Source organism: Chelonia mydas, chromosome 13 (assembly GCF_015237465.2).
Source record: "Chelonia mydas isolate rCheMyd1 chromosome 13, rCheMyd1.pri.v2, whole genome shotgun sequence".
Lineage (NCBI taxonomy): Eukaryota > Metazoa > Chordata > Testudines > Cheloniidae > Chelonia > Chelonia mydas.
In genome coordinates, this window is record NC_051253.2 from 10956637 (window position 1) to 10973625 (window position 16989).

General features: G+C 38.2%; 1 protein-coding gene across 6 annotated transcripts in view; it reads right to left on the reverse strand.

Moving 5' to 3' along the window:
• The window catches only part of GNAS (GNAS complex locus), a 255492-nt gene that overhangs the window by 55581 nt on the left and 182922 nt on the right, over window positions 1-16989 (reverse strand). For all 6 annotated transcript variants that reach the window (XM_037877186.2, XM_037877182.2, XM_037877184.2 and 3 more), the window contains one exon: window positions 6910-7007. In XM_037877186.2, coding sequence (XP_037733114.1) covers window positions 6910-7007 — 98 coding nt within the window. The remainder of the gene's footprint in view (window positions 1-6909; window positions 7008-16989) is intronic.

Below are 16989 nucleotides of genomic sequence, written 5' to 3' on the forward strand. Positions count from 1 at the left end.
AGCCGCAGGGCTCTTCTGATCTGCGCTCTCAGGCAGCCTGCTGGAGCTGGGGTTTGCAAGTCCCTTGGGAATGCTCGCTCTGGAACTGAGGGGGGAGAGCAGCGAGCAATGGGAGGAGGCTGGGAGAGGAGTAAGTGGGGCGTGTGGGGAAAAGACAGGGACGGGGTGGGGCCAGTTTTCAGACTTCATGTCAGCAGAGAGTAATTGAGAGCACAGGAGAGATGGTCTCCCTGCTCTCAGTTCAGGTGCCTGAATCCCACATAGCCAATAGCATCCCAAAGCTCTACACTGACGAATGCCCAGTGCAGAGGGAATCTTGAGGGAATTTAGCTGCTGAAATCTAAGAAGTGTACTGAGTGCTGTGGAACCTCAGAATTAAGAACACCAAAGTTACGAACTGACTGGTCAACCACACACCTCATTCGGAACCAGAAGTACGCAATCAGGCAGCAGCAGAAACAAGCAAACAAACGAAAAGCAAATAGAGTACCGGACTGTGTTAAATGTAGAAGACTAAACAATAAAGGGAAAGTTTAAAAAAGATCTGACAAGGTTAGGAAAGTGTTTTTGTGCTTGCTTCATTAAAATTAAGATGGTTAAAAGTAGCATTTTTCTTCTGCATAGTAAAGTTTCAAAGCTGTATTAAGTCAATGTTCAGTTGTAAACTTTTGAAAGAACAACCATAAAATTTTGTTCAGAATTACAAAGATTTCAGAGTTACGAACAACCTCTATTCCTGACGTGTTCGTAACTCGGAGGTGCTACTGTATGTGCAAACTGCGTTTTTTCAAAGGCTTATTCCTTGGCCAAGTTTGGGCAGATTTCACAGACTCCAAAAGTCATATCCCTGACATAAAAGCCACCTCAAACAAAGTTAAAGTCCCTGCTCTAAAGCATGGGGGTGGCTAGAACTTTTCAAAAAACCCCAACTTTTTAATTTGGGCAAAACAATCCATTTTCCCCTAGTCTTGCTCTTGGAAATGGCTGAACCGTATTGGATAAAATTTTCCCAAAAAATTCAGCCTGAGGCAGACACTTGGCATGCAAAATTTCATACCAAATTATTAAAGTGTGGCAAAGTTATAAGCACCTGAAAACAGGGTCCTATCATGGGAAGTATCTCACAACTTCAGTAACAGCTGGTTTTAACAGACCCGCCTACACTAGCTGAGCCCTAAAACATTAAAATAATTATTCAGATTAGTTTTAGGATTGTGTGGGATAAGATTGCACTTGACTAAAAACATTTGCTGTGTATACAGCACAATTTCTGAAGTGGGTTTAAAAAATGTTAACAATCTGTGTGGACAGCTTGATCAGGCAAAAGTCTCCTCATGAAAAAATGGTAGCAATTACTGTAGTCTGATCCTTGAGCTCCTAGACCATAAATTAAATCTTAATACATTCCTTTTTTAATATATATTTAGACTCTTAATGTTTCCTACTGTATCCAGTTTCACAAAAGTAGAATATTAACTCATTCAGAAATTACAGCAAAATTAATGGCCCTGCTGAATTAACTCGATACACTTGTGTTCTGGAATCATGTGGTTTTGGTAATATATTTAAGACAACAATCAGTGCAACTTGTATTTTCTGATAACAAGACAGCCCTCCAAATGAGATTATGTCCCTTAATGGATTTTATTCCTTATACACATTATACAAACTGCAAGGTAGATCGATGTAAAGACTGCCTTGAACATTAGTGACAGGAAGCAGTCTGATTAATCAAGAGCACAGCATCAAGACAATGCATTAGAACCTAGTTAATCCATACCTCAAGTGTCTGCATATACAAACAGTGATCTCCCCAGTTCTGAAAGATTTAACAGCAGAGGCTGTAGTGAGGACTCACATTACTAAGATTTCACTACTTTTACAAAATGCACCGCGGAACATTGACAAGTACACTAAGCATTACAACTATTTTAAAATAAATTATAAATGTCAAAATCGAAGAAGAGAGGATAAAAATTTTAAAGGTATTTTGGCATCTATCTGCATCTTTAGGCACCTAAATACTTTTACAAATCTGAACCACAACAAATTTGTTATGTGTTTGTACAGTACCAGGTAAAATGGGGCCCTCCCCCCACAGGTGCTACCTCAATACATATAACCACACCAGTGTGTATTCTGTGATGATTATTATTGTTTTGTAGCTGTGTGGCTTCACTTGCCCATTAACCATTAAAATTCAGCTGATAGTTCACAATGGCTATCCCACCCATTAATACGATGCAGTGAAGCTTTATTACAAGACAAAACCAAATTCAAGCTACAGAAATGTGCCTTTGCTGCTGCAAACAAGTACTGAGGCAGTAAAATGGAGACAATGAACCTTACGTTCTTTAATATTAAATAGTAATGTGTATCTTTGAATAAAAATGCAGTTTTGTGCTCTTCATGGACTAGACAGGAATGTTGTTAAATCATCTATCATTGCTTTGAGTTTTCTGTATTCTATAACACCAGCCAGAAATAATGATAAATACGACAGGGCAACTTCTGTAAACATTTCTGTTTTTCCCCCCAATGTGAATCTCTAGAATATTCAAGGACAATGAGTCCTATTTTCCTCCTCAATGTAGTTCCCTTCTCACACCTACAGAACATTCCCTATTGAGTGAAACTGATGAAAGCTCCCAGACAACACATTTTCTAAAAACAGAACTGAAAGTAACTAGTTACTAAGTTCAGTTAAGAGAAGGGAAACAGTCTCCTTCCTACTCCCCTGAAACTACAAGCGTTAGTAAGCAGGAAGCACAGTAAAGCTCATGATAAGTAGAGGCAGCTACTCTTTCAAAATCAACAGAGATGCCACTATGCTGACAAATTTTATTTACTCTCAGCAAACCTGGGTATAGTTTCAAGCTGCAGAACTGGAAGAGGGGTATTAAAGGCGTAAGTGAGGGACAGAAGACAGCCGAAGAGTTGTTCTTACAGTTAAAGTTACAGCCCTGCACCTCCCAAGTAATTCTATGTAAATTTCATCATAAAGCCTATTTCGGTGCGGAGGAAGGGGAAGAGAAAGAAAGAGGTATTCCGGGTGCATTAAATATTTAACCTACCATGGGAAGATGCTGAAGTTTTTAAATAGTCAGGATAAAGTAACTATAGGGCTTAGCTGCTGGACATGCATGGGAGAGAGATACTATTCCAAGATACTGATGCCTAGACAATACAGTGAAGTGTGCTCTAAAAATATGACTGATTAGATAGGGGATGGGGCTTCTTTCATGACGATGGGAGAGGCAGCTAGGATAAGCGCCTCTGCTCTACACATGGGTGCACTTTTCTTGGTCTGTGAAAGAGTGAGTCTGCACATCCCAAAATCTCTTGCTTTTCAACATGACCTAAAAGTAACATCATAATTTAAAATATCTTGGAACCCTCTGTTGGAAAATAGCTATTCTTTCTCTCAATATAGAGAATCAACTTTCCTCTTTAAACACCACCCCCCCCCCCAACTATAAAAGGAGAAACAAAGCTATGCAGAAGTAAGACCAGCCAACTCCTCAGATTTTTCCACTTAAAAAAAAAGAGACTAGAGGGGCCAAATTATTTCACTTTTTAATTTCTAAAAGAATGAAGGTCAATGTAGGCCATGGGGCAGGGCTTAGTCTTTCCATCTTGGCAAGTTACAGATAGGCAGATGGATTCAGAGAGAAGAAACAGAATGCAAGCCCCAAACCTAGGAAAAATAAAGCTCAATTCACACACCATTACACACAAATTGCTGGCTTGAGGTGTGTCTCGCCCTAATACAGAAGGCCCACCCCTCTGAATAATTTTAACTTCCGTTGTGCCGCTGTGCAAGGAGGCATGCATGTGGAAAGACCATGCAGGTCTGTCTCCATGCTCCCTTTGCACTGCCAAGAGGACTACAGCTCTGGCTCCAAATAAGCAAGTGGGAAATGAAAGGGAGGAGTCACAGAGTCTGCCCCCAAAAATGCATAAGAGGATCCATGGAGGGGGCAGTGGCTGCTGTGCTAGCTCACTGGCTGGAACAGTAGCCATGCAGGGGCTGGATCACAGCCTGCCCACTGACTGAAGGCAGATGCCATCCCTCAACCTCCATTCTTCCTGCACGCTTTGTGTGGGCTTTCTGCAGGCTCTGCACAGGGATGGGTCAAGTTCACCTTTGATAAGCAAACTTTTGGAATGCCAAATAAATACATAAATTCCAAGTTGATTTCTTCACTGTTACTTTATAGAAAGACTAAAAAGCTTGGTTTTAAACAACTTATGAAACCCAAGTGTCCTGTATCTTTCAAACCCTTTTGTACATTAATACACTACCTGCAAGAGCGCAAACATGCTTATTAGTAATATATATATATATAAACATATATAAATAAAATAATTAGACTGCTCCTGTAAAAAACAACTATGTATTACACACTAAGCAATACACACTTGGAAGCAGTCCTAGTGAACATGACTATGGTAAAAAGTAATACATATTTACAAAAAAACCCCAATCAGCCTTAGAAGTTGATAATTGTCAATCTCTAACAGCAAAATTGTATAAACTTAGAGTGTGAGTAGCTCAGAGGAGACAAAAGTCACTGAACATTTTTAAAAAGATTAACTTTGAGGAGCAAAAAAACTTCTTGGAAACTACATTTATTTTGAAAACAGAAGATGATTAATAGAATTTTTATTATTTAAATTCAGTAGTGCCCATTTCTTGTTTTACTCTGCAGTTTTAAAAAGCAAAAAGCATTTAAAAACCTTGGATATTTTCTCTGAACAAACAGTCCACTTAGAAGAGTAATTTTACTGTAGAATAGAAACCTAGCTGCCATTACTATTATTAATGGCGGTCTTCACATTGAAACCAGAATAGCCCTCAATGATGGAATCTCTGTTTTGTCTTTGGTGGATTTCTTTTATTGGTTTGTTTTAAGTGTGGCCACTGGATTACTTTCAAGATAATCAGTCTGTCATTATAATTTTACTAAAAGTACTTTTTGATACTTTTCCAGAAGATTCAGTAGCAATGAGGTATGCTGTGATTTCGAAGCAGAGTTAATTTCTGAGCAAACATTTCTCATTATCAACTTTTTCCCTTTGGTTCTATGATATGAAAATTACTGAATAGTGCAGTATCAAAAAGCACCAAAAGGAACTATGACTAACAAGGACAAAATTCTTTATAAAAAGAACTACTAAAATGTTGCAATAAATTCTAAATTAAAAAACAATCTGCACTTTGAGATTGTGGAATAAATTAAAAACAAATTGGACAATGAAAAATAATCTAGAAAAAATTCTGCAATTTATTTTTGGTTCAACAACCCATGCTGTAAAAATCAATGTTCCACTAGATGGAGCAGGATGGTAAAACCATCAAAGGCCATTCCTGCCTGCTGACCCAACACAAAATCCATGTCCAGCAATCATGAATGACTGCAAAAAATATTTTAAGTTTTCTCCTGAGTTTTCATCTTAAGCAAAACATAAAACTGGTATCCCATTCCAGTACAGATCAACGTGACAGAGGGAGCACAAGTTCCTAATATTACCTACTTCTGCTATGCTAGCAGAAACAGCAAGGTAACAAACACTGCCAGAAACATGGTTTTTACTAGTTTCGTTAGTAACGACAGGGCAACACTTCAGAGCATAGTGTTACACATCAAACTCAAAATCCCAAGGCCTTAAATATTTCCTGTTGTGTAGCAAATAAACTTACAATGAAACCACTTTAAGTGACCACATAAAGGACTAGAAAAATATCAGTAACCTAGAGGAGGGGGGTCTAAATGCAGGTCAAACAAAATCGTCCTAGAAACACTGTCATAACTTTAAAGTGGTTTCTTAAGACCCAGAACCGTGCAAGAGTCATGGTAAGCAGTCTCTTTATAGCAAAGATAATTTTAGACTTACTTTTGGTCTGAGGTAAACAGAGACATAAAATCATATTCTACTTTATCTAATGCTTTTAAACTTGTGAAAGACCCAGTCCTAAACACACAGTCTCAAGCACTCCAGACCTCTGATCGTTATATGAAATGAGATGCAACTGTTTCCCCAATCACAAAATCTTGCTTTTGACTTCTACCCTAAGCTAAAGAGAAAGACAGACTCCAATATTCATAGATGGTACCTTTTAACTATAACTCTTCCAAATAAAAAAGGTTTCATTATGCACTCGAGAACTAGATGTTCTGGTGGTCCCTTTTGGCCTTCAACTCTAAGACTATGACCAAAGTATAAAGTAATCTTTATAGAAAACATACTAACATAGTAAAACAACCAAACTTCTGAACTATGCTATGAGTAAAGAACTGCAAATCTGCCTCCAATCTCTTAACATCCCTATATTTATTACTATACATAGTAATATTAATATGGGAGTGAAGTGATTCCCATTCTGAAATGTGCATGACCTGTGCATCAAGCCCCTGCTGGTGGTTCCACCACCTTCTTTTTAGCTGCTAAATTGCATTAAAAAGCTACAAATAAAGTAGATGTTCCTCCCGGTATAACTTTTCCACGTAAACAATTGCTGATGCCGCAGGGATTTTATTTGATTGCCAGTGGAAAAGGAGGTGGGGTCCAAGTGATTGTCACTGGAAAGGAAGGGGACTGGCTTTCAGATACACTATTAAGACACAGTTTATCTCAGGAAAAATTGAGTCCCCTGTCAAGACTGCTTAAAGGGATCTCCAATGTTAAAGAAAAATTGTATTGCAAACATGTAAAGACTACCATTAGCTGACTATTTTTAGAGGTCCCACAAGTGGCTGATTAAGATAATGTTTACTATACAGTGAAACCTTATTCTTTTCATGGGACAGAATGTGTGTGTGTCAGGAAACAAAGTGAATTCTATCATTTGCAAATACTAAAATTATAGGTATTGACAATATATATCAGAACAGAAGTACTACTTACTACTGTGCACAATCAATCAATTGATATTCATTAGACCTCTCGTAGCAGGCTTTCACACCTTCATCTTGCCAAAGTGTTTTTGTGTGTTCATAAAACTCCTGAAAGCAAAACAGAGGGGGAAAAAGTCAGCAGGAAAAGGAGTATGTACATACAAAGAAAAACAATTATAAATGTTTTATGCTTAGTGCTAACTTTAGAGCACAGCTAGATTTCTGCACCATCTTGACTTTATACAAACTGATACACTGTCTCTGAACTGTTTTGTCTGTGGGCCCAGATCATGTTCTCATACATGTACAGCTTTGAGCATGCTGTTGATACTTCTCAATAAGTACCACTAACTGTTTGGCAAAGCTTGCTCCCTAATTTCTCTCTTCTGCCAACTCTTGGTATTACCTTCCCTATGTTACTTAGTTCACCATTTTCAGGGGCTAGCACGTTTACATTGCCGAGTGCCAAGTCTTTTTTATTTTATTTTTTTTCACAAGGCATACATACCTGTAATTCTTATGTAAAGGTAGAGACCACATCCCTGATTTTAGACACAAGATGCAGAGGCTCAACAACAAACTAAAATAATTTAGAACTCTTGGGGAATCCACAGGCCATGTGACCAAAGGGCATACACAGAATATCACCGCCTCTGTCAGCTTCAAACAACAACAAAACTCCAATTCACAGGAGGTGACTGAGTGCGGATTTAGGTAAAATTTTCCAAAAGCACTAAAGTAACCATTTTCAAAAGTGACTTAAGTGCCTAAGTCCCGCTAACTTTCAATGATGTGGGTTCCCAAGTGCCTACTCCACTTCTGAAAATGAGAGCTAGGCTCCTAAGTGATTTAAGTGCGTTCAAAAATGTGATTCCGCTAATATAAATCACTACCTGCAGAGAACAGGAACTTTCTTCTCCACCAATAGATCCATGCCTGAAGACTACAAAGCTCAAAGGATGTCTCTTAAAAAGAACATTTGCTTTTGTAAAAGTAAAATGTCAGGAATAAAACCTCACAGAGATAACTCAACCAAAAGCCTAGATTGGGAGGAGTAAGAGGTAGGAAAAGATGTCATAAAAAGTAAGGTAACAGAAACACACTTCTGACATCTGACCCCCAGATCCTCAATATCTACAAGTAACAGTGGTGGGACACTAGCCCTACCACCTACTACATTCCATAATGTGACAGTCTGAATTCACACACACTGCAGCAGGAACATTTCTCAAATCAAAACAGAGCATGACCAATACATTAGTAAAATGATTCCATGCGGTAAGTCAAAATCCTAATTCAGAAAATATGTATGGTAACAAATAAAACCCTCCCTCTTAATAAATGTACTAAAAATAAAAATACATATCTTCAGTTTACCTGTACACTTAGATTATCTGAGAAATATATATCTACAAATTCCAGTTCCGCACAATATGGGTATAATAAGGAACTAATGGGGAAAAGGAGACAAATAAACAATACATGCTATAGTACGTTCTAAGTAGACAGTGATGCAGCTATCTGAAAAGTATTTCCACACAGACCTACAAAAGAAACAGTGAAACATCCCATCCCAGAATGCAGACGTAATACAAATTGGAAAGCATGTGCTATGCAAAAACACTGACACTTTTTCAAAAAGACACAGAAATAAAACAGTGCAAAGGGCTCTCTCTTTGTCGTAAATTTTTTTGTTTATTTATTTATTTTTGAAGTAAAAGGAGAGTGCAGATCCAAATCGACTTTCTCCAAGAGATGATTCACAACTTGTAGATTATATTGACTGACTCTACATGCTAGTGACAACTGGTTTCCCTGCTGTGTAAGTGACCACTTGGAAGGATGGTTTGGACACAGTTCAATACCCAACTCTGAGAGTTTTCTGATATAAGCAGGAAGATCTTGTACTCTCCATATGTGCAGAGAGTAAAAATAAATAAATATTTAATTAAAAAACCAACAACAAACGCCTGAATATCTGGTTTGAACAACATAAATTCCAAGAACACCAGGCCTCCAAAAGTCTAAAATGCATAAGGGGCTGCTCTCCATCTCAGTCCATCATTGTGACAACAGGAGGCCTGAAAATTTCAAATTCCTCGAGGGAAGGAATATTTGCTGTGTAAGATATTTCAAGAGATGCATCAATGTGATTTACTTGAAGACTGGGTAAAAGTTTTAGGTAGAGCAGAATGCAGACACTTGCTGGGCAGAATAGGGCTAAAGGAAAAGGGAATACCTCTGCTTTGAGCTTTGCACTGTCTTCCTGTTTGCTTCCAAGTGCAACTCAACATATTGATTATCTCCAAAGATCACATCTCTCTATGCTATGCTACTGCTGGCTGGAATACCATTACTAAACCCAGAGATGGGCAACAGTGAGCTCTTGGCTAAGGGTTACCACCTCTGAAGCCTACTTGGCTGTTCATCTATCAAAATGACAGCCTATCAAACTGCAGTAAACTCTACACTTGATTAACACACATTCAGTTCCTCAATTTGTACATATACTATGCACAGATTAGATACTACAGGGCCACATTCATCCAGTGGAATGATTTATTTATCTAATCAGAATTTTTTTTCCAGTCTTTTCATTTATTAATAACTAATAAGCTAATTTCCACAGAAAGAGGTTCATTATAGGGGCAGCTTGCCATTTACCCGACCTGCTGAAAATAAATAATGTTTAAAAAAATTAAAAGGGAAAAATAAGAATTCTAAACTTAGTTTTGAGGCATTTAAGCTGGGCCATAACAAACATTCTGGCTCCCTTTCAAGTTCCCCAAATCCGTTATGATAAAAATATTTATTTTATTCTTTTCCTCACTTAATGGTGATATATTGCCTGAATTTAAGGTCTGTTTATAGTTTTGGACGTGTCAGCAATCCACTCAATTAAAAAAAAAATTAAAAAACACAGACTGGTTCATTTGTGTTCAAATCTACACAGAAGTGTAAAGGTATTGCTCTTCTGGGTTCCAAATAAATGGTGATTGCTGGAAGGTATCTGTATCTCAAGAATAATATAATTGGACAACATCAGACTTCTAACATCTGTATCTTACAAAATAAATTATCAAAGGATTTACAGGATTTAACTTTTTGCAGTGTAGCAACAGATGTAAGCACACTGGATTTATGGATTAAAAGCACCATACAAAAGCTAGATATTATTATTATGCCAGAGTTAAATACTACATATGTTCCTAAAATGGATTATAATCAAACACATATCCCAGGAAAGCTCTATACTTCAGTACACCTGCCACAGACATACTAAAAATACTATATGAAAAAAGGCTTTCTGCATGTGAAAAAGTAAGTTTCAGCTCCAGCAACTTTACATGTTTCATATATAATCATATTTCTGGCTTCTAGCCCAAGAAAGGATTTTTGAATAAACTTAAAAGAAACAAGCAACAACTTAGTAATTTACGTACACAAAACACTACACACACTACTGTTACAAATAACCATAGACTTTTCTGCCTATCAGAGCTTTTAAGCAGTTTGGATTTAAATCCCTTAGACCGGTTATTCACTGGCTCAAGTACCATATTCCGGTCACCTTTTCTGCGAGCAGAACTGCACATGACCTTTCAAATAATCATTGTACAGTTGTTGGGTTTTTTAAAATTACATTTCCCCTACTTCTTGTTTAAAGGAAAGGAATTTCTCTAAACAGCCCTGCAGTTTTAAGACACCATTGCTTGGATATCTCTTCAGGAGCTTGGCTATGGAAATGGCAGTTTACCAATGAGCAGAATATTCCTGTTTCATGGGCATACGTGTTTAGGTTACACCCTCCCCAGAAAAATACGTCAGAAGCGCCTCACATTCTTATACTGTCCATGTGATCATAAGACAGCAGCCATATCCAAATCCAATTCCCAAAGTTTTATTTTAGGACCTCTACAAAGAAATTCAGCTTCTTGGTTTTTGCCAGCTGAAACCCCCTTTCAGCCAATGTGTTTAGTTACAGCTCTAACTATTCTAGTATGTTAATGGTGATCACAGAATCATAGGACTGGATGGGACCTCAAGAGGTCATCTAGTCCAGTCCCCTGCACTCATGGCACAACTATTATCAAGACTATCTGCCATTTGTTAACTGGAAGTAGATTTAGCAGTCCAGATGAATCTGCAGGTCTAATATGCACACATGATCACCCTGAGTGTTTGTGCAATTGTGGCAAGCAAGCATCTAAATGAACGGTCAAGCACACATTAATCACTATTGGGTGTTCACTCTCAGTAACTGTGCACACAAATCAGACACATAAATGTGCACTCATTTTTGAATTTCCCCAATGGTGTAATCCTAATCCTCCCCCCACACATTTTTTTTTCTATTGAGGGCATGGAAAAATGTATTTAGAGAATGAGGTTAATTTTTCAGCCTTTTTTTTTTTCTTAAGTGTTTATGGAACAAAAAGCTCAATTTGACATCAACTGGTGTTACACCAAAGAAAGACTGTGGGATTCTAAATATTAACAGTATAAAAGTTAAGTCAAATTCAAAACCGCAGCTGTCTCTCTTTAGCATCAAAACAACAAGGAGTCTGGTGGCATCTTAGCCTTTAAGGTGTCACCGGACTCCTTGTTTTTGTGGATATAGACTAACACAGCTACCCCATCTCTTTAACATGAATTTTAATCGATGTTTGAAGAAAGAGAAACAACAATTTCCTTGCGAAGGAAAATGCGGGTGGGATAGGAGAAGCAGGATAAAGTTTCAATCACTATTACTTCAAAAATCTCTCTTGCCACTCTTGTTAGTTCAGCGTAGTTCTTTTCCTTCCCCCATCCCTTTTTTGTGCCCAATTAATTTTCTACTTCAGTAAATTCTTAATTCTCAGTCTTGGTTTCATTTCTCCTACCCCATGAGTTGCCCTCTGATTAAAACTTTGTATTTTCTAGGCATTTCTTGTTCTGATTGTTCCTTTCCCCTGGTCCCAAAACTTGGAGTTTATTTTTAGTTATAAAGCTATTCACAGTGCAGCGAGGGAAAGGACGTGTTGTCCAAAGTCCCTGCTGCTCTGGTTACCTGAGAAGAAAGGAGGAGAAAGAAAGATCGATTTGCATTTCCGTGGAATTTTCTCATAGCTAAACTCTTATTGCCCTAACAGATTTGGGATAGCTAGCCCAGCAGTTCGGTGTACATTTAGTATGAAAACAGACTTAAACTGAAATCATCATCTGAAAGGTGAATTATCTTCATATACGCCCTAAAATATTAAGTTTATTTTTTCAGATCAGCAATCAGCATAAAAATGAACACAAATTTACAAAAACGTCAGCAAACCATATAGCGTCCTCAGGCGCTGCAAATGTATGTTTGTATTAGGAGAAAAGAAACAGCAGCTTAATGAAAAAAAATGCATTAGAACAATGAACCTCTGTTGCATCTATCCAGGATCTTAACTTTATGTTCCAACACACTTTTGATCTTCCTCCCCCACTCTTGCCATCTCTCCCATTAACTTCTCTTGTCCCAGAGTTTTGTTACCTTGATGCATCTCTTCAAAACAAGCAACAGCAAAACAACTGAGGAAATATAAAACTACCACAATTTTACTGTACTTTTTACGTTGTATTAACTACTTAGCTGCTGAATGATTTACCAAGGCTGTTCAGCATGTTCTGTTCCAAGACTGTTCAGTGTTCTGACTTTCTATTTATTTGAAGTCCATGCCTAAGAATGCTCAGTGTAGAACTTTTATTACTGTAATCGTGGACAGAAAAGACCACAAGCTTTTTGAGATTGTGGCATAATTTACACTAATTTAATTCTCATATATCCAGCTCTCATACCTATGGGCAGGCTGACCTTGTAAGTTAACGACAGCCTCTTTTCACCCTAAACTATCATCCAGGGACACCAATGTCTCACTTTGGCTCACATGAGCAAAACACGACCAAGCAGTCAAAGGGGCAGTGACACACATTAACCTGTAAAATGCCTAAATCTCACACCGCGAGGTTGGAACCTTCCACGGTTGAACCTACTTCAGTCCCCCAATGGCTGGCGTGTTAATCAGTGAGAGAAGGAATCCCCCCACCTCCCAAATGCACCAAGAGTGATAGGTAATAGACTTCCCCTATTAATGATGATTTAAAAGTCAGTCAATTCTAATACATTGCACTTTTCCAGACCCTTTTAACCCAGAACCCTAATGTGCTTTGCAAACATTAATAAATTTAGTCTCAACCCCTGTGAGGAAGGAACCAAGGTACAGAGGTTGGATAACTTGCTCAGGATCCTAGAGGAAATCTCTGGCACAGCTAGGAACAGAACTCCTGGACTCCCAACTCCCATTCTGATGTCTTACTCACATTTTACAGTAAGGGCTTCTCAGGAGGACTATTCATCACAGCAATTAGGTCTAAGAGCAGCAAGCTTATGTGAACAGAGGAAAGTAAAAATAAACCATGAAAAAACCTCCCTGGAAACTCAACATGGAAGCAATTTAAAAATGGACATTTTCCAGAACAAGCCAATGTAACCACGCTGAAAATATAACCAAAGCATTTCATCCTACAACCAGGATAACCTAGTGCAGGACAGAAACAAGATACAATAGGTAAGCACATAACTGAATACACTACTCTTACAGGAAGATTAGGAGAAGCTCCTCTTGTCATGATGTTATAGGGGAGGAAAAATAACACCAGATTCTTGCATTACAAGCTTTTAGGGCCATGTGAGCTCTAGGCTAGTCAGCAGAAAGGCTGAGTCTGGACTTGACACCTAATCAGTGACGTGCCCAGAAAGAGTGTCCTCACAGTGATATATCCCATGTCCCCAAAATAACATTTGGGTCACAGTAGTGGGAGATGGATAAACGAGAGGCCATCTTCTTTATCCTCCTTCCTGTCATAATAGGCAGGAAGACTGGGCCAAATTAGCAATAAAATATTTTAATACTGCAGATTAGACTTTTCTGGTGTCTGTCCTGCTAATCTGAACTGCACCCACAAATATTTATGCAATCTTTTTAATATGGTTATTAACTGTTCATGTGGGATGGAAAAAGAATTCAAGTCCACATTCCTTGAACTTTATTGATGTTTCAAAATCAGGAAGTACAATAAACAGTGAGTAAGAGATTAGTGTCTTAGAAAGTAAGAATTGTTTTTTTTTGTTTTGTTTTGCCCATGTGGGGCAATCTTTTGTCTTGAGACCATCTCAAAAAATCCTCAAACCTTTTGGCCTCAATTCTGATATCGCTTACACAAGTGCAAATCAGGAGTGTAAAACTGGTGAGAGATGAGAACCAGACACAGGGAGTATAACTATGCTCTACCTTTATTAGAAAACCACTTCCATTTAAAGCAGCTGATTTGAGTAATTTAAAGCATGTTAATTGGTTTATTAAAACAGATTTCAATCTTTAAAAATTACAACAGCTGCACTCTAAGGATTCTGAAATAATCTTTAGTATCACTAAATTAGCAACATGAAGGATGCATGTAGCAATAATAAAGGGGTAAGGAAAAAAACTGGAGAAAACCTTAAGGTCACATTTAATTCACAGATGTTTGCCTGAGGGGCAAGATAAGGTTGGAAGATGTTTGCTTACGGAAAATATAAATTTTTGCTTCATATTTAGGTGAAAAGCAGAAACTAACTGAAGTCAAGCAAGGCCACTGTGGAGAAGCGAAATAAATTCTTTGCATTGGTCATCATGGCTGAAGACGTGAGGGAGATTCCCAAACCTGAACCATTCTTTTTAGGTGAGAAATCTGAGGAATTGTCCCAGATTGAGTTGTCAGTAGAGGTGGTTTTGGAACAAATTGACAGTAATAAGTTACCAGGACCAGATGGTATTCACCCAAGAGTTCTGAAGGAACTCAAATGTGAAATTGCAGAACTACTAACTGTAGTCTGTAACCTATCATTTAAATCAGCGGAGGATAGCTAATGTGACGTCAATTTTTAAAAAGGGCTCCAGAGGTGATCCCAGAAATTACAGGCCAGTAAACTTGACTTTAGTACCGGGCAAACTGGTTGAAACTACAGTAAAAAACACAATTGTTAGACACATAGATGAACATGATTTGTTGGGGAAGAGTCAACGTGGTTTTTGTAAAGGGAAATCATGCCTCACCAATCTACTAGAATTCTTTGAGGGGGTCAACAAGCATGTGGATAAGGGGGATCCAGTGGATATAATGTACTTAGATTTTCAGAAAGCCTTTGACAAGGTCCCTCACAAAAGGCTCTTAAGCAAAGTAAGCGGTCATGTGATAAGAGGGAAGTTTCTCTCATGGACTCATAACTGGTTAAAAGATAGGAAACAAAGGATAGGAATAAATAGTCAGTTTTCAGAATGGAGAGAGGTAAATAGTGGTGTCCTCCAGAGGTCTGTACTGGACCCAGTCCTATTCAACAATTCATAAATGATCTGGAAAAAGGGGTAAATAGTGAGGTGGCAAAATCTGCAGATGACAGAAAACTACTCAAGATAGTTAAGTCCCAGGCGGACTGCGAAAAGCTACAAAAGGATCTCTCAAAACGGAGTGACCAGGCAACAAAATGGCAGATGAAATTCACTGTTGATAAATGCAAAGTAATGCACATTGGAAAACATAATCCCAACTATACATCTAAAATGATGGGGTCTAAATTAGCTGTTACCACTCAAGAAAGAGATCTCAGAGTCATTGTGGAAAGTTCTCTGAAAACATCCTCTCAATGTGCAGCAGCAGTCAAAAAAGTGAACAGAATGTTGGGAATCATTAAGAAAGGGATTGATAATAAGTCAGAAAATATCACATTGCCTCTGTATAAATCCATGGTACGCCCACATCTTGAATACTGCGTGCAGATTTGGTCGCCCCATCTCAAAAAAGATCTATTGGAATTGGAAAAGATTCAGTGAAGGGCCACAAAATGATTAGGGGGTATGGAACGGCTGCCATATGAGGAGAGATTAACAAGATTGGGATTTTTCAGCTTGGAAAAGAGACGACTAAAGTGGGATATAATAGAGGTCTACAAAATCATGACTGGTGTGGAGACAGTAAATAAGGAAGTGTTATTTACTCCTTCTCAAAACACAAGAACTAGGGATCACCAAATGAAATTTAATAGGCAGCAGATTTAAAATAAACAAAAAGAAGTATTTTTTCACACAATGCACAGTCAACCTGTGGAACTCCTTGCCAGAGATGTTGTGAAGGTCAAGACTACAACAGGGTTCAAAAAAGAACTAGATAAATTCATGGAGGATAGGTCCATCAGTGGCTATTAGCCAGGATGGGCAGGGATGGTGTCCCTAACCTCTGTTTGCCAGAAGCTGGAAATGGCAACAGGGGATGGATCACTTGATGATTACCTTTTCTGTTCATTCCCTCTGGGGCACTTGGCATTGGCCACATTCGGAAGACAGGATACTGGGCTAGATGGACCTTTGGTCTGACCGAGTCTGACCTTTCTTGTGTTATGTTCTTAAGTCACAAGCTTTTGAGTTTGAATAATTCTGATTTGTATCTTCTATAAAAACAATTAAATAGGAACCAAAAGTAGCCAAAAATTACCAATCACATTTTGTAGTAGGGAAGTTTCCTGGAAAGAAATAGCCAGGAGATTAGTCCTTGCATATCTATTTCTTGTTTCCTATAACACTAATTCATCTGTTGGTACATTCAAATACAATATACCATATAGCAATGTCAATGTAGGTTTTTTCTGCACTATATAATGAAACCCTTTAATAGGACTAAAAACAAACCAGAATGACATTTTAATGAGAGACGAGACCCCATAATCTTATAAGATCTAAAACCTTAGTCCAAAAGTTATCCATATCATTGGACAACTACAGTAGAGCTACCAGTCTGCGTTAACTGATTAGAATAGTTTTCTTCATCCCAGTAATTTCCCACTAAAATGAATTAACAGTTGCACAACACACATCCAAACTGTTGTTGAACTGGTGTAAGCTACAGTAGAGTTTCAAAACCACTGCTGACAACATGGCACACCTGAGCAGGGTGAAGAGAGATTCTTCCTGAAAACCATGACCATAGTTTGGGGGAGGGAAGGACAGGGGGAACGTTGCCCCCCAAACTGCAAGCCTCA